At 39.8% G+C, this 22,323-nt stretch overlaps 2 protein-coding genes and 1 pseudogene across 3 annotated transcripts; 2 read left to right on the top strand and 1 right to left on the bottom strand.

The window, feature by feature from the left end:
• Window positions 1–1,208: 1,208 nt before the first annotated feature.
• Window positions 1,209–21,946, bottom strand: LOC149153266 (O-fucosyltransferase 20-like; annotated as a pseudogene).
• Window positions 3,304–15,260, top strand: LOC149153267 (uncharacterized). The gene is made up of 7 exons (XM_089439292.1): window positions 3,304–3,784; window positions 8,728–8,827; window positions 10,085–10,198; window positions 10,295–10,455; window positions 13,718–13,817; window positions 14,073–14,153; window positions 15,063–15,260. Exons 1-7 carry the CDS (start codon window positions 3,537–3,539, stop codon window positions 15,258–15,260), a joined length of 1,002 nt encoding a protein of 333 aa, XP_089295418.1. The 5' UTR covers window positions 3,304–3,536.
• LOC149153268 (tetraspanin-20-like) lies at window positions 4,086–7,218 on the top strand. Of its 2 annotated transcripts, none has more exons than XM_089438921.1 (2): window positions 4,086–4,501; window positions 7,066–7,218. In XM_089438921.1, the coding sequence occupies exons 1-2, from the start codon at window positions 4,149–4,151 to the stop codon at window positions 7,133–7,135; spliced, it is 423 nt and encodes a 140-aa protein (XP_089295047.1). In that variant the 5' UTR covers window positions 4,086–4,148; the 3' UTR covers window positions 7,136–7,218. The 2 variants fall into 2 exon arrangements, with proteins under 2 accessions (XP_089295047.1, XP_089295048.1); XM_089438922.1 differs by lacking the exon at window positions 7,066–7,218 and adding an exon at window positions 4,896–4,929.
• Window positions 21,947–22,323: the final 377 nt, after the last annotated feature.

Raw genomic sequence — 22,323 nt, 5'->3', positions numbered from 1 at the left:
ACAACAAATGTGCTTTATTCTTTCGAGTTTGATGGGTAACCCCTACACAATCCAAATACTCTGTGAGTGTTTCAAGGTGTTGAATCCATATACACAATAAAAAAATAGTTTAAATAACACAAATCAAAATTTCACCTCAAATTTTTTCACCAAATTCCAGCTCCTAGTCCAAAAATATACTAAAAACAACTTCTTATTCTTTATGCTTGCCACACTGAAAGTTAAACATTAATTTGTTAATACAACCATTGCATGTGTAGTGAAACTTCCAACATCACTTTTCAAAAGTTTCTTCCAAGTTCCGATCCATATATTACACACGGTTAGAGTACAAATACCAATTATTCTAAATTTTAAAATATTTAAAAACACTATTAAATTTTCATATACATTGATTCCGTACGCTTTACATCCAGTTGCAAAAGATCACTTGTCTGGTTAACATTCTATTCCCTACTTAAATCGCTGGCATTTTGAATGGGGTCAGTGATAACTGTCGGAAATTTTTAAAAAATTGTGGGAGACTGAATTGAAAATATCCAAACTTGCACGTGAATATCAATTGTACAGCTATAAATAATTTAATGTTGCTTAGACATTCCAATACCATTTAATGTACGAGTTATCTGTATATAAATAACTTAATGTTGATGTTTTTCATTCCCATTTGAATGAGATAGAATACCAATTCCAATTCCAATCCCAGTTGATGGGCGGATTGGAATTTATTTTCAATCTTGTCTTGCCGATTACATTTGCACTTCCAGGCCCTAGATTGGCACTAAGCACTGACTTGCGGATCCAGTAGCCGTCATGATGCCCATTTCCAAAGAACAATCCTCCATACCACGAATTTACATTTACAGCGGTGGTCCTGCCGTCAATCTCTTCACTGTCCCGGCAGGACTTGTGCGAACAGTTCTCAGAAATTTTAAGCAATTTCTCTGCTTCTTGCAGCCATCGATAAATTAAAAAAAAAAGGCCGGTCTCCTGCAAAAACATCAGAATAGGCAGAGCGCCACATATAGGATTCTCGGCTAGGCATAAGTATTCTACTTCTCCAGACAGCTAATAATTTAGGATTAGTGGACGTTTATGTTATCCGTCGTTTACAAATTCTCAATTGGAGCTTCGGACGAGGGTATTGTTGCTCAATCATGTTGTGCTGGCTGACTGTGTAAAGAATGTGACTACTTGTGCTCTTCAGACTATTTTGTGCACATACATTCAGGAACCGGGTAAGCCACAACATCACGCCCTGATTTATCCGTTCTGAATACAGGTTGCCCAAGCAATTCGTCATGCAGATGCTTCACAATGCCGTTAAAATCTTCTTCACCCAATGTTTTGTCAAGTAAGGAAGCATCTGTCTTTTGTTTGGAGTTATGTGCTTTCTGTGGCCCAAGTACGCCCAGTGGCCCTCTTGCACTATCATATGTGAATAAATTTCATGACGCAACTATGGATAGAATATGCAATAGAATTCTAAGCATGGAGAATTGGAGAGAGTACCTGAATCGCACGGCCCGTGTTTCCTCCATGTGATGCCATGAAAACATCGCTGTTTAGTGCCACAATGTAATCGATTGCAGCTAGGAGTGATGTTCTCTTATAGATTGGAGCTCCCCTGGCAAGGCCAGGCCGTGCTTGTTGTAAAGATTTGGAAAGTGTTTGATCAGAAGCTCCACGGCCTTCTTCCCCCCAAAGATTTTGTTGACACCTAATCTTTGTGATTGGGTGAATTATTGTAAATAGATAGATAGGAAATATGAACAGTGATCGAGACGAACTGAAGAGTCTCTCACTCATATATATAATGAGGATTTACTTGATGGAATAATACAGTCAATTATTTCTGCCCTATGGAGTCACTACTTGGCCTGACATGGTATCAGAGCCAGCTCCTTTTTTTAGCTCTTATGCTCCTGTAACTCCTCTGTCTGCAATATTCCTTTCCTGCGCTCTCTGTCTGCCAGAAGGCGACTGTCCATAAATGTTTGTTGTTTTGCCAGAAGGCGACTGTCCATAAATGTTTGCTGTTTTGCCAGAAGGCGACTGTCCATAAACGCTGCTGCCTCTGCCATATTCCATCTGGACTGTCAACGTTTTCTCACATAACGTTAAACATCTCTGCGAGCGTGCCCTGAATCACTAAGCGCTCTGCAGTCTATCTCCATGCCGAAGGAATGTATGACCACTGTTTCGCTGAGGAATCACGCTTGAGCTTGTGTCATACGAAGCGATGACAAAGGAAATGTTCTTGGACCAAGGGTTTCAGAAATCGAGATGGTAACCCTATATTGAATACGCTGCTCCTGAGTTGAATACTGCTCCGGTGGAGAATGCCGCTCCGTTTTGAAAAACACTAGTATATATATATATATATATATATATATATATATATATATATATATATATATATATCTGTGTGTGTGTGTGTGTGTGTGTGTTGAATGTGTTTTGGCTATACGCTGTTTTTTTTGGCATATGCGTTGAAGATTGTGTGATGGTTCATGGTTACACCGCCCATTCTACCTACGGATCTTGGTATTTGTTGTTATTACCTGCGGTTTTGGTATTAATACAGTTACAGTTTTGATTAATACGCATATAGTGTTCTCAATAAGAGATTTGCCCAAAAGCTTCCATATGTTATGCCGCTCCTGCGCGTTGAACTCCTAAACAAAAAAAATTGGTTCAAAAAATCGGTTGAACTCCTCTGCGCCCTTTTGGTTGAATAATATTAATTCTGCAGAATACGTTGTGTGATTTGTTGGTTGACAACAGGTGGGGAGACAACATGGCTATGTGTGGGTATGGACAGGATACACGCTTTGTTTTGGCCATATTTCCATAATTTTCACCACAGTTTTTATGATTGTATCAGCGCAGATGCATTAAGGTTAAAGGAGTAATAGTTTATCTTTGTGTGCTAGATGTTGAGACTGTGAAGGTGTTTGACTAGCCTTGGTATCACTAAAGAAAAAAAAAGGGGGGCGTTGAGTAGAAACAATTTTGCTCAAGATTTTCCTTATTTTTACGCCGTAAGGCGTTTCCCTCTGAGATCCATCCCCTTTTTGCCTACGTGTCCTCCTCTAACGCCGTACGATGAGATGTTAGACGATTACAAGCACCAGAACCGTCGATCAAAAATGTCACTCAGGCGGTCCGGGTAATGAAGAGCGCGGAGTGCCAATAGCCATTCCAGAGGTAGGGTTTCTCCAATGGTGTTCTCCAGGCGGGCGTCAGGACTTGCCTCCCCTGGATCCCTCAGGACTTGCCTCCCCTGCATCCCTCCTCCAAACCAAAATAGCCGAACATCTCCCACTCTGCAATTGAGTTCATATGCATTGCATAACTCCAAGGAAATCCCCGCTTGGGCTGTGAATTCTGGTTCGATTTCTGCCCAGTTAGGTCCTCTCTGAATTGGGTCTGCGATTTACCAATCCTGCATTCGTGTTGCGAACTCCGATCCCGTTTCTGCGAAATTGAGTTTGTTTTCTGAAGTGGGTTTGTAGGAGAAAGGATTCTTGAAAATGGGGTGCCTGGGATGCCGAGTATTCGTGGCATTTCTGCTGAAGTTTTTGAATTTCATTCAAGCTTTCATTGGAGCGTCGATGATTCTGTATGCAGTATGGATGCTCAACCACTGGAATTCTCATGTTCGCCCTCCTCCGATTGCACCTGCACCCAACAATGTTGCTCCTCTGACGCCGTACGATGAGATGTTAGACGATTACAAACACCAGAACCGTCGATCAAAAATGTCACTCAGGCGGTCCGGGTAATGAAGAGCGCGGAGTGCCAATAGCCATTCCAGAGGTAGGGTTTCTCCAATGGTGTTCTCCAGGCGGGCGTCAGGACTTGCCTCCCCTGGATCCCTCAGGAATTGCCTCCCCTGCATCCCTCCTCCAAACCAAAATAGCCGAACATCTCCCACTCTGCAATTGAGTTCATATGCATTGCATAACTCCAAGGAAATCCCCGCTTGGGCTGTGAATTCTGGTTCGATTTCTGCCCAGTTAGGTCCTCTCTGAATTGGGTCTGCGATTTACCATTCCTGCATTCGTGTTGCGAACTCCAATCCCGTTTCTGTGAAATTGAGTTTGTTTTCTGAAGTGGGTTTGTAGGAGAAAGGATTCTTGAAAATGGGGTGCCTGGGATGCCGAGTATTCGTGGCATTTCTGCTGAAGTTTTTGAATTTCATTCAAGCTTTCATTGGAGCGTCGATGATTCTGTATGCAGTATGGATGCTCAACCACTGGAATTCTCATGTTCGCCCTCCTCCGATTGCACCTGCACCCAACAATGTTGATGGGTATAATTTACCAGCAGAATTAATGTCCCTTCATTCCTCAGTGGGGCAACAACTGGATGTTCCGTTTTCAAATCCTCAAACGATCTCGAGGGCAGATCAAACTCAGTTTCGGAAACTTGGACAACACTCTTTTGGTATAGTGGCTGGAGCGGATCTTGATGCTGTGAGCCTTCCTGCTCCCTGGTAAGTCGTTTGTTTGTTTTTTTGTTGTTTCATTTAAAATTTCTGTTTTAAAAATAATAAAATGGGATAGGTGTCCATGTTTGTGAAAAATTACTTAGTAAAGGTTTCAAATTAGAGGTGTTGTGGTGTGCGCACACCTGCATGCTGCATTCTCCCTTACCTTGAAGGCGAGCCATTAAGAGCGGTACTCATTAGGTATTGTCGCAGTTTTCTTGTGTCTAAGGTGTCATATATTTTCTTTTTTGGCTTTTCCCTGACAAAGCTCAGGGCTCAAGCGTAACTCCATAATTATTTTAGGCACCCATCTCGCCATTGTGGCCTAGAAGGCCCTCGCTAGCACTTTACACATTTAGAATCATCACATTTTATCTTTGTATGATGTCGTTGATAGCAGTCTGGTGAACTGGGGTTAGAAGGATCCAACTGTGCTGCTTGAAAGAGGGGGAGTGAGATAGTTTGAACCGTAGAAAGCGATGTCAGTCCTGGGAAACTCTCACCCTCCAAATCACTTTTCTTAGAAGGATCCAAAAGTGCTGCTTGAAAGAGGGGGGAGGGGGATGATTTAGGCATAAAAAGAGATAACAGTGCCGGTGAACTGGTGCAGCCTCCAAATCACTTTTCTTGAAAGGATCCAGCTATATGCTGCTTGAAAGAGTGGGCTAGGGGGAATGGTTTGAAGCATAAAAAGCCCATTTGTCTTCCTGTACGTGCTTTGAAATAGAGGACATTCTCTAGCCTGTGCAAGTTTATTTAGTAAGTAATTACTTGTTCTTTTTTCTCCTTCGAATAATTGCCTTAAGGTTAAAATGATTTTGATAGGGACTTCTCATCCCTTTTCTTTACAAAATCATTGCCTTATTTTAAAACGTTTACTGCAAGTTGTAGGAATCATGCATGTGACATGTTTTTATTCTTGGCTGCCCCATTTTGTTGTGGTTATATTCAAACCTGGGTTGAGTGTCACATGATCCAATGCCTTGGATGTACTTGTCCTGACTCCTACCTGAATTGAATTTTATCGTTTAACCTGTAAAAGCCTGTAAGCGCACCTTGTTGCATCTTGAAAAGACGGCATGTCCTAGACCTGGGCCTTGGCTCATTGCATAAATGATGGTTTCAGTGCTTTCTTCTCTTCTGGATCATTGCCTTCAGTCTAATTGATTTTGAAAGTGACATATAATTTTGATTTGGTTAAACTAGAAGTTGGTAGGATTCATGGTATACATGTTCCATCCTGTTTGCTCCAAGTTTGTCATGGTTGTATGGGAAACGTGGTTGACTGCCTTGGGATCTTTTGACTTGGATGTACTTGTCTACAGCTCTGTTGAAATTGCACGAAAGGGTGTGGAGTAACAAATAGATCGGACCTACAACTATAACTGAGGAAACCAAAAAAAATGGTTGAGCCTAAGGGCAAGGGAAGAAGGCTTTTGTATTCATGTGCAAAGTTTAATCTACATTGAAAATTGTCAGTATAGGATTGTGGGCCACTTTTAGGCTATTAGTGGAGAAATGTCTAATGCCTAATTCCTGCTGAGCTATATGGTGTATTTATATAGGATCAAACCAAACTAATTTCTGTGAATATAGTGAAATTGAATGTCTTTTGCCAAATAATTTAAAAATTAGTCAATAACGGTTAACCCTTAACCTGTATCCTTATCAGATTTTCAGCCATCTCCAATGTGTTTTGCTGACCATGATTAGACTGCATTACTTTGTTGTTCTGCATACTTCCACTGTTCAGTACAATTTGTTTTTCATTTCATAAGCTACAAAGGAGAGAATTTATTTGATGGAATATACTTGGGTGACGTCCCAAGATTTTTTCTATATTTGAATCAAGAATATTTGCTTGTTATTCTACAGGTGTGCTCACAAGGATCTTAACATGTTAGTGCATTAGGTCAAATAATAGCTACGGTTTTTATCTCCACTGGTCGGATCCAACTATTTTTGAATTAGGTCAAATAATAGCTACGGTTTCCCTCTGAGATCCATCCCCTTTTTGCCTACGTGTCCTCCTCTGACGCCGTACGATGAGATGTTAGACGATTACAAACACCAGAACCGTCGATCAAAAATGTCACTCAGGCGGTCCGGGTAATGAAGAGCGCGGAGTGCCAATAGCCATTCCAGAGGTAGGGTTTCTCCAATGGTGTTCTCCAGGCGGGCGTCAGGACTTGCCTCCCCTGGATCCCTCAGGACTTGCCTCCCCTGCATCCCTCCTCCAAACCAAAATAGCCGAACATCTCCCACTCTGCAATTGAGTTCATATGCATTGCATAACTCCAAGGAAATCCCCGCTTGGGCTGTGAATTCTGGTTCGATTTTTGCCCAGTTAGGTCCTCTCTGAATTGGGTCTGCGATTTACCAATCCTGCATTCGTGTTGCGAACTACGATCCCGTTTCTGCGAAATTGAGTTTGTTTTCTGAAGTGGGTTTGTAGGAGAAAGGATTCTTGAAAATGGGGTGCCTGGGATGCCGAGTATTCGTGGCATTTCTGCTGAAGTTTTTGAATTTCATTCAAGCTTTCATTAGAGCGTCGATGATTCTGTATGCAGTATGGATGCTCAACCACTGGAATTCTCATGTTCGCCCTCCTCCGATTGCACCTGCACCCAACAATGTTGATGGGTATAATTTACCAGCAGAATTAATGTCCCTTCATTCCTCAGTGGGGCAACAACTGGATGTTCCGTTTTCAAATCCTCAAACGATCTCGAGGGCAGATCAAACTCAGTTTCGGAAACTTGGACAACACTCTTTTGGTATAGTGGCTGGAGCGGATCTTGATGTTGTGAGCCTTCCTGCTCCCTGGTAAGTCGTTTGTTTGTTTTTTTGTTGTTTCATTTAAAATTTCTGTTTTAAAAATAATAAAATGGGATAGGTGTCCATGTTTGTGAAAAATTACTTAGTAAAGGTTTCAAATTAGAGGTGTTGTGGTGTGTGCACACCTGCATGCTGCATTCTCCCTTACCTTGAAGGCGAGCCATTAAGAGCGGTACTCATTAGGTATTGTCACAGTTTTCTTGTGTCTAAGGTGTCATATATTTTCTTTTTTGGCTTTTCCCTGACAAAGCTCAGGGCTCAAGCGTAACTCCATAATTATTTTAGGCACCCATCTCACCATTGTGGCCTAGAAGGCCCTCGCTAGCACTTTACACATTTAGAATCATCACATTTTATCTTTGTATGATGTCGTTGATAGCAGTCTGGTGAACTGGGGTTAGAAGGATCCAACTGTGCTGCTTGAAAGAGGGGGAGTGAGATAGTTTGAACCGTAGAAAGCGATGTCAGTCCTGGGAAACTCTCACCCTCCAAATCACTTTTCTTAGAAGGATCCAAAAGTGCTGCTTGAAAGAGGGGGGAGGGGGATGATTTAGGCATAAAAAGAGATAACAGTGCCGGTGAACTGGTGCAGCCTCCAAATCACTTTTCTTGAAAGGATCCAACTATATGCTGCTTGAAAGAGTGGGCTAGGGGGAATGGTTTGAAGCATAAAAAGCCCATTTGTCTTCCTGTACGTGCTTTGAAACAGAGGACATTCTCTAGCCTGTGCAAGTTTATTTAGTAAGTAATTACTTGTTCTTTTTTCTCCTTCGAATAATTGCCTTAAGGTTAAAATGATTTTGATAGGGACTTCTCATCCCTTTTTTTTACAAAATCATTGCCTTATTTTAAAACGTTTACTGCAAGTTGTAGGAATCATGCATGTGACATGTTTTTATTCTTGGCTGCCCCATTTTGTTGTGGTTATATTCAAACCTGGGTTGAGTGTCACATGATCCAATGCCTTGGATGTACTTGTCCTGACTCCTACCTGAATTGAATTTTATTGTTTAACCTGTAAAAGCCTGTAAGCGCACCTTGTTGCATCTTGAAAAGACGGCATGTCCTAGACCTAGGCCTTGGCTCATTGCATAAATGATGGTTTCAGTGCTTTCTTCTCTTCTGGATCATTGCCTTCATTCTAATTGATTTTGAATGTGACATATAATTTTGATTTGGTTAAACTAGAAGTTGGTAGGATTCATGAGCCTTTCTCTGTATTATCATTTTAATTTACCATTTGTTTAAAAACTATCCCTGCTGTACAATATACTAATTTTATTTTGTTATCCATGTTGAAACATGGCAGAGAAAAGTTGTTTGTCAGCATGCTGATAATAAGATATCAAATTGCTACCCAGGTTAAAACTGATGTACTCCACTGTTTTGTGCAGGTTTATCTACACATTTCTTGGAATCGGCATTATTGTGTATGTGATTACTTGTATTGGTCATGTTGCTGCGGAGATTACCAATGGCTTCTGTCTTTGCTGTGTATCCTGTGTTTTCAATCTGTGTGGAATATTTTCATCTTGGTGCATACTGAAAAAATTGGTTTCAGCCCCAAAAATTAGAAAACATTTACTTCTAAACAAATCCTTTATATTGTACTTGTCTACAGCTCTGTTGAAATTGCACGAAAGGGTGTGGAGTAACAAATAGATCGGACCTACAACTATAACTGAGGAAACCAAAAAAAATGGTTGAGCCTAAGGGCAAGGGAAGAAGGCTTTTGTATTCATGTGCAAAGTTTAATCTACATTGAAAATTGTCAGTATAGGATTGTGGGCCACTTTTAGGCTATTAGTGGAGAAATGTCTAATGCCTAATTCCTGCTGAGCTATATGGTGTATTTATATAGGATCAAACCAAACTAATTTCTGTGAATATAGTGAAATTGAATGTCTTTTGCCAAATAATTTAAAAATTAGTCAATAACGGTTAACCCTTAACCTGTATCCTTATCAGATTTTCAGCCATCTCCAATGTGTTTTGCTGACCATGATTAGACTGCATTACTTTGTTGTTCTGCATACTTCCACTGTTCAGTACAATTTGTTTTTCATTTCATAAGCTACAAAGGAGAGAATTTATTTGATGGAATATACTTGGGTGACGTCCCAAGATTTTTTCTATATTTGAATCAAGAATATTTGCTTGTTATTCTACAGGTGTGCTCACAAGGATCTTAACATGTTAGTGAATTAGGTCAAATAATAGCTACGGTTTTTATCTCCACTGGTCGGATCCAACTATTTTTGAATTAGGTCAAATAATAGCTACGGTTTCCCTCTGAGATCCATCCCCTTTTTGCCTACGTGTCCTCCTCTGACGCCGTACGATGAGATGTTAGACGATTACAAACACCAGAACCGTCGATCAAAAATGTCACTCAGGCGGTCCGGGTAATGAAGAGCGCGGAGTGCCAATAGCCATTCCAGAGGTAGGGTTTCTCCAATGGTGTTCTCCAGGCGGGCGTCAGGACTTGCCTCCCCTGGATCCCTCAGGACTTGCCTCCCCTGCATCCCTCCTCCAAACCAAAATAGCCGAACATCTCCCACTCTGCAATTGAGTTCATATGCATTGCATAACTCCAAGGAAATCCCCGCTTGGGCTGTGAATTCTGGTTCGATTTCTGCCCAGTTAGGTCCTCTCTGAATTGGGTCTGCGATTTACCAATCCTGCATTCGTGTTGCGAACTCCGATCCCGTTTCTGCGAAATTGAGTTTGTTTTCTGAAGTGGGTTTGTAGGAGAAAGGATTCTTGAAAATGGGGTGCCTGGGATGCCGAGTATTCGTGGCATTTCTGCTGAAGTTTTTGAATTTCATTCAAGCTTTCATTGGAGCGTCGATGATTCTGTATGCAGTATGGATGCTCAACCACTGGAATTCTCATGTTCGCCCTCCTCCGATTGCACCTGCACCCAACAATGTTGATGGGTATAATTTACCAGCATAATTAATGTCCCTTCATTCCTCAGTGGGGCAACAACTGGATGTTCCGTTTTCAAATCCTCAAACGATCTCGAGGGCAGATCAAACTCAGTTTCGGAAACTTGGACAACACTCTTTTGGTATAGTGGCTGGAGCGGATCTTGATGCTGTGAGCCTTCCTGCTCCCTGGTAAGTCGTTTGTTTGTTTTTTTGTTGTTTCATTTAAAATTTCTGTTTTAAAAATAATAAAATGGGATAGGTGTCCATGTTTGTGAAAAATTACTTAGTAAAGGTTTCAAATTAGAGGTGTTGTGGTGTGTGCACACCTGCATGCTGCATTCTCCCTTACCTTGAAGGTGAGCCATTAAGAGCGGTACTCATTAGGTATTGTCACAGTTTTCTTGTGTCTAAGGTGTCATATATTTTCTTTTTTGGCTTTTCCCTGACAAAGCTCAGGGCTCAAGCGTAACTCCATAATTATTTTAGGCACCCATCTCGCCATTGTGGCCTAGAAGGCCCTCGCTAGCACTTTACACATTTAGAATCATCACATTTTATCTTTGTATGATGTCGTTGATAGCAGTCTGGTGAACTGGGGTTAGAAGGATCCAACTGTGCTGCTTGAAAGAGGGGGAGTGAGATAGTTTGAACCGTAGAAAGCGATGTCAGTCCTGGGAAACTCTCACCCTCCAAATCACTTTTCTTAGAAGGATCCAAAAGTGCTGCTTGAAAGAGGGGGGAGGGGGATGATTTAGGCATAAAAAGAGATAACAGTGCCGGTGAACTGGTGCAGCCTCCAAATCACTTTTCTTGAAAGGATCCAGCTATATGCTGCTTGAAAGAGTGGGCTAGGGGGAATGGTTTGAAGCATAAAAAGCCCATTTGTCTTCCTGTACGTGCTTTGAAACAGAGGACATTCTCTAGCCTGTGCAAGTTTATTTAGTAAGTAATTACTTGTTCTTTTTTCTCCTTCGAATAATTGCCTTAAGGTTAAAATGATTTTGATAGGGACTTCTCATCCCTTTTTTTTACAAAATCATTGCCTTATTTTAAAACGTTTACTGCAAGTTGTAGGAATCATGCATGTGACATGTTTTTATTCTTGGCTGCCCCATTTTGTTGTGGTTATATTCAAACATGGGTTGAGTGTCACATGATCCAATGCCTTGGATGTACTTGTCCTGACTCCTACCTGAATTGAATTTTATTGTTTAACCTGTAAAAGCATGTAAGCGCACCTTGTTGCATCTTGAAAAGACGGCATGTCCTAGACCTGGGCCTTGGCTCATTGCATAAATGATGGTTTCAGTGCTTTCTTCTCTTCTGGATCATTGCCTTCAGTCTAATTGATTTTGAATGTGACATATAATTTTGATTTGGTTAAACTAGAAGTTGGTAGGATTCATGGTATACATGTTCCATCCTGTTTGCTCCAAGTTTGTCATGGTTGTATGGGAAACGTGGTTGACTGCCTTGGGATCTTTTGACTTGGATGTACTTGTCTACAGCTCTGTTGAAATTGCACGAAAGGGTGTGGAGTAACAAATAGATCGGACCTACAACTATAACTGAGGAAACCAAAAAAAATGGTTGAGCCTAAGGGCAAGGGAAGAAGGCTTTTGTATTCATGTGCAAAGTTTAATCTACATTGAAAATTGTCAGTATAAGATTGTGGGCCACTTTTAGGCTATTAGTGGAGAAATGTCTAATGCCTAATTCCTGCTGAGCTATATGGTGTATTTATATAGGATCAAACCAAACTAATTTTTGTGAATATAGTGAAATTGAATGTCTTTTGCCAAATAATTTAAAAATTAGTCAATAACGGTTAACCCTTAACCTGTATCCTTATCAGATTTTCAGCCATCTCCAATGTGTTTTGCTGACCATGATTAGACTGCATTACTTTGTTGTTCTGCATACTTCCACTGTTCAGTACAATTTGTTTTTCATTTCATAAGCTGCAAAGGAGAGAATTTATTTGATGGAATATACTTGGGTGACGTCCCAAGATTTTTTCTATATTTGAATCAAGAATATTTGCTTGTTATTCTACAGGTGTGCTCACAAGGATCTTAACATGTTAGTGAATTAGGTCAAATAATAGCTACGGTTTTTATCTCCACTGGTCGGATCCAACTATTTTTGAAGAAAAAATGTCAAATGCAATGTATTGTTGCATGTGAAGTTTGTTCCACATGTCCAACATTCTTTCAAAAAGAAAAGCAACCTAGTGTTATGCAGGAGCAAAAATGTGAATTTGTCAGAGTGCATGAAATGGTGTTTAGGTTTATTTTTGTCGGACTTTTAAGTTTTCAACAAACCTAAAAGTTTACTTATGACACGAGTGAATTTCGGAATCCACGAGTAAATAAAATTTAAAATTTAAGAAAGATTCACTCTCCAACACTTATTTTTTGTGAATGATATGCTAGATGATTTTTGTGAATCTAGATTCTAAAACATGAATGGCAATACGAAATTGTTATATATATATATATATATATATATATATATATATATATATATATATATATATATATATATATATGCGTTGTTTCCTTGCCGTATCGTATCTGGATTTTTTGAAAATTTGCCATATCCGTTTCAAACCCTGTATCCATATCCGTTTCAGTGCAACTTAGCTTACAACTGCCTTTTGACTGAGCGGCTATGCATTGGGGGTGTTTCTAGGCTGTCAAATTACACAGGACTTGCATCTGGCCATGTCTGCAACACACTTTGGTGGTTTTGAACATGGTTCTTTTCATTAATATGAGCTTGAACACCTTGTTGCTTGTGGGTAGACCTCACATTGGTGGGATGAAATGCTTTAAAATTGACTTCTGAAAATGAAAATGAAGTTCTACTTCTATATTTTTGATAAAAATTAATGAATTTGTAGGATGCTAATCTTCCTTTAGAGATCGTAAGTATGCAGACTTGTAGCATGGTGGGATAGCATGAGTGGTTTAGTGCTTTGAGCTTCAGTGTAGGAGGTCTTGTGGTTGATTCCCCAGGCTGGCTGCCTGTATTGCATGTCTCAATTGATGTCCCTACTGTGTAAGGGGCTGTAATCAGTGCCAATGTGTTTACAGTCAGTGCCATCTGTGTAATGTGGGGAATTTCCCTGGATTTTCCTGCAAGGTTTTCCTTGGAATTTATTTTTATTCTAAGCTCACATAAGGACTCTGCATGACTAGGTTTTGTTGTGAATTTTCTACTATTTGTTTGCTATCTCGCATATGAAAAGTTTATCATGAGCCTTTCTCTGTATTATCATTTTAATTTACCATTTGTTTAAAAACTATCCCTACTGTACAATATACTAATTTTATTTTGTTATCCATGTTGAAACATGGCAGAGAAAAGTTGTTTGTCAGTATGCTGATAATAAGATATCAAATTGCTACCCAGGTTAAAACTGATGTACTCCACTGTTTTGTGGCAGGTTTATCTACACATTTCTTGGAATCGGCATTATTGTGTGTGTGATTACTTGTATTGGTCATGTTGCTGCGGAGATTACCAATGGCTTCTGTCTTTGCTGTGTATCCTGTGTTTTCAATCTGTGTGGAATATTTTCATCTTGGTGCATACTGAAAAAATTGGTTTCAGCCCCAAAAATTAGAAAACATTTACTTCTAAACAAATCCTTTATATTTTATCGCTTAAGCCTCAAGATATTTCTATTCATACTGTTGTAACAGAAAACTAAGTCTAAGAGGTCAGGATGGCTGATGCTGAATACTTCATTTTGATTTTGGTCTAAATTGTAATGTTTGTTGCCCTTCACTTGAACATAGTATTCCACCTTCATAGTCCTCCTCATTTTAGTGGAAGCGGCTTTGGTAGGAGATATATTCTTTAACCATAACTGGGAAAAGGTGATTTTTTGTCAAACCGTTGTTCTTTTTTCATTTTGGCAATTCCTCCACAAAAGATAGATGTGCCAAGCACAAAAAGTAAGTTGGAAAGCATAGAGCCTAGTAGAGAATACTTGACCACATTGGTCTTGCCATGGTAAAGTGCGAACACTGCAATGAGCATCTCTGTTGCATTTCCACATGTGGCGTTGAGCAGCCCGCCAACTATAGGAGAATTAATTAACAATATATTTGCATCAGTTACTTTGAAATGTCAAACACTTTCTCATATATATCAATTAGCTCATATTTTGTGTCCACAAATATGAGTACATAGTCCATTGCCATATAAGAATCTCACTTGTTGGTCCAGTGTAGAATGCAATTTGTCTGCAACAATTTACAACAAAACATCAGATTGTAAAACCAACAAACATAATATTTTATGAAGTCACTGCACTGCAGTGACCATTCCAAGTGTATAAACAATTGCAGTACAAGGTATAGATTACACATAACCTATGTACATATACCATGCAATTTTTCACTTACTCGGTGACAAAGTCTATACGTTCAGCAAGAGGTGCAAGGCCAAGCAAACTTATGATGAACACCCAAACCTGCAAACAAAAGAATGTGGAAAATGATGCCAGAAAAACTTACAGAAAATGTCAGAAATGATAAACTTTCAAGTAGCATGAACCCTCCGTCCTTTCTATTGATAAACTTACAGAAATGATGCTAATTTCAATAAAGAGCTTGAAAGACAACTTGTTATTGTTAGATTGCTTACAATAGATGGGATGGAGCTTCATTTCTAGTTTCTCTGTTTCTTCCACTCAAAGAGGATGAGTTGATTTCCATCACGTATTCCTCCAACATGGCTATCTGCAGCTTTCGCATCCATATTCAAATTAATGTTGTTCATAGGCCTCAGACATTGATACCTATTTCCAACATCTGCACTTAAGGTCCACAGAACAGACTGCTCTGCCTTGTCATGACTATAATCTGCGAAGTATATCTGTTCAACAACATTCAACAAAAACTATGGATTATGGGACCACCGTTGTAAACAACTCTGTTGCAGCCCATAATGCCCAAGACCCTGGCATTCCGAAACCCTGAGTTAAGGTGGTTTATAGCATTGCAGTGAATAAGACTTCTCTACATATCCAGAGGAGAGGCTATATTAAACAATGAAACTAAAAGGAAAAGGGAAATAGAAAGTTTTACCTGGTCCCATTCTTTATCCCCGTGTTTCAGAGCATGTCTGGCATTCCGAAACCTTGAGTTAAGGTGGTTTCTAGTATTTCAGTGAATAAGACTTCTCTACATATCCAGAGTAGAGGCTATATTAAACAATGAAACTAAAAGGAAAAGGGAAATAGAAAGTTTTACCTGGTCCCATTCTTTATCCCCGTGTTTCAAAGCATGTCTAGTGGCCTTGTATATCGATATGGATACCTAGTTGTTGTTCACGTGAATTCATTTGTTTAACTTCACCTTCAACTAGGCAATCTTTAAGGTATCTAAACAAGTTCAATGGATATTTATGACTACTTTTATTCTATTTCATAGCCACTTTAACCCCCGAATAGGGTTTTCGGCATGGCTTCCTCAATTCAAACTCATTATCATCGACCCTTGCTTTCAAAAAAGCCCATTCACATTTCAATATTCTTCCACACACTATGCCTTACGGCGTTTCCTTTGCAACATTAGGTGCAAATGCTAGTATTAGTCATTCTGGATTTAAGGAATACAATATATTGATAATGGTGCAGTGAGCAGTTCCTTTTTGTTAAGGGCATGGATTCTTGATATATTGTATGAAATAAGGTCGAAAATACAAATGGTGGTATTCTATATGGATAAAATATAGTTTTGCTCTTTGCTAGCAGAAGTATTTTTTTTTACAGTACACAGATTTTTTCTTGCTAGCAGAAGTATTTTTCTATCAGCGAAAATAATTTTTTTTACAGAATACATTCAATCATATCCATGGTGGGAATAGTTCTCACTGGAAATGAGAACTATCCTGAATGGTCCCGGATGATAAAGCACACCCTCATTTTCAATGAGTTGTGGAAAGGAGTGTGTGTCGGAGAAGGAAACAATGACCCAGTATAGCCTACCTCAGACAAAGAGCTTGTCATTTGGGAAAACAAGAACATCAAAGCTTATGCATTAATTGCAGCATCTGTAAATGAAGAGGTGAGTCGCCATATTTCGTCATATTCAACTGCCTTTGAAGCCTTACAAAAGCCAAAAGAACTCTACGACTCACATTCTGCACTTGAAGTTGTCCAACTCATGATTAAACTTTTCACTCTTGAACTGCAAAATAACGATCCTCTTGCGCTTGCATCTGAAGTAAAATCTATAATGCATGATATCAAATCAACTAAGGTTGAATTGGATATTCCTCTTATCGCTTTTCTCAAGGTACTTTATCCTACTTACTCCAATTATCTTGAGTCATTGCAAGCAAATGGAAATCTGAAAGATATAACCTTTGATTCTCTTGTGAAAAAGTTTGCTGAAAGAGAAAAAGCTTTTGGAAAGAAGACAACCCCTAAATCTTCTGAAGAGGTTGTGTGCCTTGCTCATAAAGAAAAGCATCCTGCTCAAGGTTCTACAAGAGGAAGAGGTGGTCGAAGAGGAAAAGGAATATATTTCAGAGGCAGGGGGGCAGAGATTCTCAAGGAGAAAAGACAGATTTGCAGTGCGTTCGCTGCAAAAGAAATGGATCACATGATGCCTCTACATGCAAGCTACCATGGGACAAAATTGAGCAAAAAAGAAACCAATAGAAAGGTAAAGCTAATGATACAGACAAAGGTAAAGCACTTGAATCCACTCACTATGTTGTGGCAGAATGTAACATTGGAGTAAATGAAGATTTATTTAATGCTTCACTTGCTTCCTGGAAAAATGATTGGTTGCTTGATTCAGGAGCAACCTGCCACATGACTCATAGAAAAGATTTTTTTGAAGATTTCACTGGCAATGTTGATGGAGCAGTATACTTTGCAGATCAATCAAAAATCAAGCCATCAGGGCTTGGCACAATCAGGGTTAAACTGCCTGGTCTTCCAGACTTTCTTCTGGATCATGTTCTATATCTCCCACAGCTCAAGAGAAACTTGTTGTCCTTGGTTCACATCCGCCAGCAAGGTCAATCCATTCATATGTTTGATGGCAAGTTTGAGGTAAGAAAAGCATCTGACCACTCACTTGTCATGAGGGGAATAAAAGAAGAAAGGTTTCTCAAACTGCAAGGAACCTCTGCTCATGCACAACATTTCTCATACAATTCTCATCATGAAGAAGGTACACTTCCATCAAGTTTATTATGGCATGCTAGATTTGGACATTTGAACTATGACAGTCTCTGCTTGTTAAAGAAAAATGGTGTTGCTGGTTTGCCTACAATTCCTAGGAAACTTAAGCAATGTGATGCTTGCATTTTAGGAAAGCATAGCAAACAATCTTTTCATGATTCACATTCAAGAGCACATAGAAAACTTGAACTCATTCATTCAGATTTATGTGGTTCAATGCCTTTTCCTTCTGCAAATGGAAATAAATATATCATGACATTTATTGATGACTACACGAGAATGTGTTGGGTTTATTTTTTGAAGAACAAATTTGATGCTTTTCAAACATTCAAGAATTTTCATAAATGGATTGAAAATGATGCACAATCTCATATTGGGTCTATTCGCACTGATAATGGAAAAGAATACACATCAAATGAATTTGAAAACTATCTTCGCCAACATGGGATCAAACATCAAACAATTGTGCTTTATAATCCCCAACAGAATGGTGTAGCTGAAAGAATGAACATGACAATCTTAAATATGGTACGATCCATGCTCTTTTTCAAGAATGTAAAGATAATGTTTTGGGCTGATGCTGCTCTATGTGTTGCATATATAAAGAATAGATATCCATCTAATGCTATAAGAAACAAGACTCCATATGAAATGTGGTATGGACATGTTCCTTCGGTAAAGCATCTTAGGGTCTTTGGTTCCACCTGTTATGCCTTAATACCAAAGGTACATAGAAACAAACTTGGTGCTAGAAGTCGTCAGTGTATCTTCCTGGGGTATTCAAACACCTCCAAAGCATACCGCTTCTATGATGAAGTAAATAAGAAGTTTGTTGTATCTAGAGATGTAATTTTCCTTGAATCATCCAAAACTGACAATGTTGTTGAGCGACAACTTGATCACTTGGATAGATTCGCAAAAGCAAAATCATTTCAAGAATTTGATAATCAGATTCCACATCTTGAAGGGGGGACTCCTATACTAGATCAACATGTGGAATCTTCTTTTGAAGAATACTCTCCCCCACATGAAACTCCAATAACGGATGATGTTTTAAGGGATGTGATTGATAGAATTGGGAGACTCAATCTTGATTCAGTCCCAACTCAATCAACGGAGCAGCATGGTCCACCAAAGCAGGTCCCCCAAAGTGGGTGACAAAGACACTTGAAAGTGTTCATCCTGATGAAGTTGGAAAGACAGGAACCAAAAATTCAAACTGGCAAAATGGAGGTGATGTAGATGACTCTAATTCACCTGTTGATATGGATGTTTCTTATGATTGTGAATTGAACATGTCTATAGATTTTGAACCAACTTCCTTCAAAGAAGTTGCTTCTCATGATGAATGGAAAGAAGCGATGCAAAAGGAGTATGATGCCCTCATAAAGAACGACACTTGGAAGTTGGTTGATCCTCCATTAGGAACCAAACCGATTGGCTACATGTAGGTCTACAAGAACAAGTATAAAGCTGATGGCTCACTTGACAAGCACAAAGCTAGGCTTGTGGTAAAAGTTTTTACACAGAAGGAAGGGGTCAATTATGAGGAGACTTTTTCCCCCACAACAAAATGGGCTACCATCCGGACACTCTTTGCACTAGCAACTCAGAACGGTTGGAAAGTCCATCGAATGGATGTAAAAACTACTTTCTTGAATGGAGATCTAAAAGAGAATGTTTTTATGTCCCAGCCTGAAGGATTTGTTGTGAAAGGACATGAACATAAAGTATGCAAACTTGTGAAGTCCTTGTATGGCCTCAAACAAGCACCGTGAGCTTGGTATGAAAAACTAACTGAACATCTTCTGAAACTCAATTTCAAACATTTTGATCTTGATGATGCAACTTTCTTTGTCAAGAAAGTTGGCAAAACAATTGTATATCTTGTCGTATATGTAGATGATATTTTGATGACAGAGAACAATGAAAGCTACATTGCATCCATAAAGAAGGAATTGGGGAAAAGTTTTGAAATGACTGATTTGGGCTATGTTCATTACTATCTTGGCATTGAAGTAACCCAACATCCAAAGTCCATATTTCTTTCTCAAAAGAAATACATTGGAGATCTGTTGAACAGGTTTGGTATGACAAAGTGCAATCCCCTTACTACTCCAATGGAACAAAACTTAAAGCTCACATCTATTGAAGGAAAAGAATTTGAGGATGCAACAAAGTATAGACAACTTGTAGGAAGTCTCAACTACCTAACTACTACCAGAACAGAGATTTCGTTTGTTGTTGGAATCCTCTCCAGGTTTATGCAAAAGCCTTGTGAGGGACATTGGTCTGCTGCAAAAAAAGTTCTAAGGTACTTGAAGGGAACTCGAAACTTTGGAATCAAGTATACACAGGTGGACGACTTCAACTTGATTGGATACTCTGATTCAGACTTCGATGGAGACAAAGAAACTGGGGTATCTACTTCAGCATATGCTATGAGTCTTGGATCAGGAGCTGTCTCCTGGAGATCACGCAAACAATCAGTTCCAGCAGATTCCACAACAGAAGCAGAATACTTGGCAGCATCTGAAGCAACAAAAGAAATTGTGTGCCTTAGGAAAATTCTTGAAGATTTGCAGGTAAAACAAGTACAATCAACTGCACTCATGATTGACAATACCTTTGCAATAAAGTTGGCCAAGAACCCAAAATTCCATGATCGAACGAAGCACATCAATACTAAATATCATCTAATTCGACATCATGTTGCGGCCAAAACAATCCATCTCCGTCATTGTTCCACAAATGAGCAAATTGCAGACATCTTCACCAAGAGAAAAGCTTGAACGATTTAGAATGATGCTTGGACTCACCAACATCCCTTCATATTAAGGGGGGGAATGTTGACACCTAATCCTTGTGATTGGGTGAATTATTGTAAATAGATAGATACGAAATATGAACAATCATTGGGAGACGAACTGAACAGTCCTTCCCTCATGTATATAATGAGGACTTACCTGATGGAATAATACAGTCAATTATTTCTGCCCTATGGAGTTACTGCCTGGCCTGACAGATTCTCTTCCGACCCAGTATGTTCGACTGTTTATGGGCGCTCCCAAGGCTTTAAGCAGCCTATTACAAAAGGGGGAAATGGTTTGGTGATGGAGGAGAACTTTAAAGAATATCACACTGAAAAGAAGCGAGAACAAAAGAAAAAGGAAGAAAAAATAACCTGGCGATTTCCATGCCGTTTAAAGGACAGAGACCAGCGAGCTTCCAATCTGTGTAAGTCGTGTTGGATCGCGATGTGAGAAGAGCTGGATGGATTCTTCGCTCCTGTTGTATTATTTGGTCATATTCTGAACCCAAGCCGGGAAGACATCCCGTTCTAACCCATACATCTTTCTCCAGCCGTAAATGCAGAGCTATGTAAGGGTTCGTTTCCCACATCCTCTTCGCAATATTGTTCCCCAGAGCTTGAATTAGTGCTGCAAATCTTAAGGCGTCGAAGGTGACCTGGAACACAAACAGACGATAGAGTATTAAATGAAATTTTCTCGTTTCCAGTGCCCACGGAATGCAAAGAAAGAGGGAAATTAACAGCAAAATAGACCTTGCAGCAGAGTTTCTGAAGATCGGATGGAAGATCCTTGGAAACTCTCGAATCCAATCCTCGAAAAAGCAGAACTCCTTTGTTCAACTGCCATGTATAGATCCTGCTCAGTTTTCAATTTCATTTGGGAAAATTGTGAACGCACTATGCACTAGCTGAGATTCAAAGAATTTGAATAAATTACGTGCTTACCCGCCTGAGGTACTGAGATCGAATCTAGCGGGACCTATTGTGAAGATGAGTTATCTTCTCCTCCACGGGCCTCGACATCAAATGAGTGGAAGGCAACGAAGAAAACATTTGGACGTCGCCTTTCAGAGTTTTCTTGAAATGCTCGACGTCGAAGATATTCGAGAATTCACTACATAAATACAGTAAAATCTAGTTTTAGCATAAATGGAGGGGACGACATAGTGGCATGGAATATGGTAACTTGCAAAATCGAAATTAATTAATCACCTGTCGTTGTCCCAAATAGCATTGACTTGCAGAATGGGAATAACCAGAGCCGCCTCTAGAATTCTGGAAATGACAACCGCGTCGGCGATCTGATTGCGCTGCTGATTGAGACCACCCGAGACGACCACCATCAAATACTTGCGCCTCCCTTTCAAGATGCCTGGCGAGGCCTGCCTGTACTTCCTACTGAACTCGACGCACGACATGTACCCCAAATTATCCGGCTGGGTCCAGAAGCCCTTCTCGTTGTCTGTTATATTCAACGGTAAATCATGCAAAGGCAATAGAGATGGCGTTGTTTCTACAAGAAGAGCCGTCGAAGTGGATGGGGCAATATCGTGGTCCGCACGTGCTGGCAAGCTGCAAGGAGAATCCATGATGGTGGCGCCGGTTTTCCAAGTAGCAACAAGGTGAAGTATCGCAATGCAAGCGTAGAACGCCATGAAAGCCACCAGCCAAACGCTTCAGCTGCGAAGTCGTTGAGGGTGTGCATGTCTAAGACCTTTCCTGGGCCAAATTACATTCTCCTTCACGGAACTTATCATTTCTGCGGGTATCGATATTAAAGACACTTTGTTGTGCTTCGCCATCGATATTTACAAATGCTTAATCCAGAGCATCCTGCTGACGCAGTAATGGCTAATCGACCGAGTTTTTGCAAGAATTGATTGTAGCAGGTTGACGGGCTGGTAATGGGGTGAAAAAGCAATCGCAAATCAATTTGGCAGCCACGATAAATAAAAAATGATAGTGCATCCATACGTGTTTAGGAAACTTCTCCAGGTTTGGCAGGTTGCCGTGTCCTAAAGGTTAAGGTCTT

This window comes from Pinus tabuliformis, chromosome 9 (assembly GCF_031772625.1).
Source record: "Pinus tabuliformis cultivar Carrire ecotype Pingquan chromosome 9, CPIR1, whole genome shotgun sequence".
Taxonomy (NCBI): Eukaryota; Viridiplantae; Streptophyta; class Pinopsida; order Pinales; family Pinaceae; genus Pinus; species Pinus tabuliformis.
This window is presented reverse-complemented; position numbering and strand designations above follow the sequence as displayed.

What these genes read in the sequence shown, in the direction of transcription:
- LOC149153267 (XM_089439292.1), top strand. Translation starts at nt 3,537, where the DNA reads ATGGGGTGCCTGGGATGCCGAGTATTCGTGGCATTTCTGCTGAAGTTT. An exon ending in CGTCGATGATTCTGTATGCA is followed by an intron (nt 10,199 to 10,294) that starts GTATGGATGCTC and finishes CCAGCATAATTA; the next exon opens with ATGTCCCTTCATTCCTCAGT. An exon ending in TTAACCATAACTGGGAAAAG is followed by an intron (nt 14,154 to 15,062) that starts GTGATTTTTTGT and finishes TGTTGTTCATAG; the next exon opens with GCCTCAGACATTGATACCTA.
- LOC149153268 (XM_089438921.1), top strand. Translation starts at nt 4,149, where the DNA reads ATGGGGTGCCTGGGATGCCGAGTATTCGTGGCATTTCTGCTGAAGTTT. An exon ending in GTGAGCCTTCCTGCTCCCTG is followed by an intron (nt 4,502 to 7,065) that starts GTAAGTCGTTTG and finishes TTCTGTATGCAG; the next exon opens with TATGGATGCTCAACCACTGG.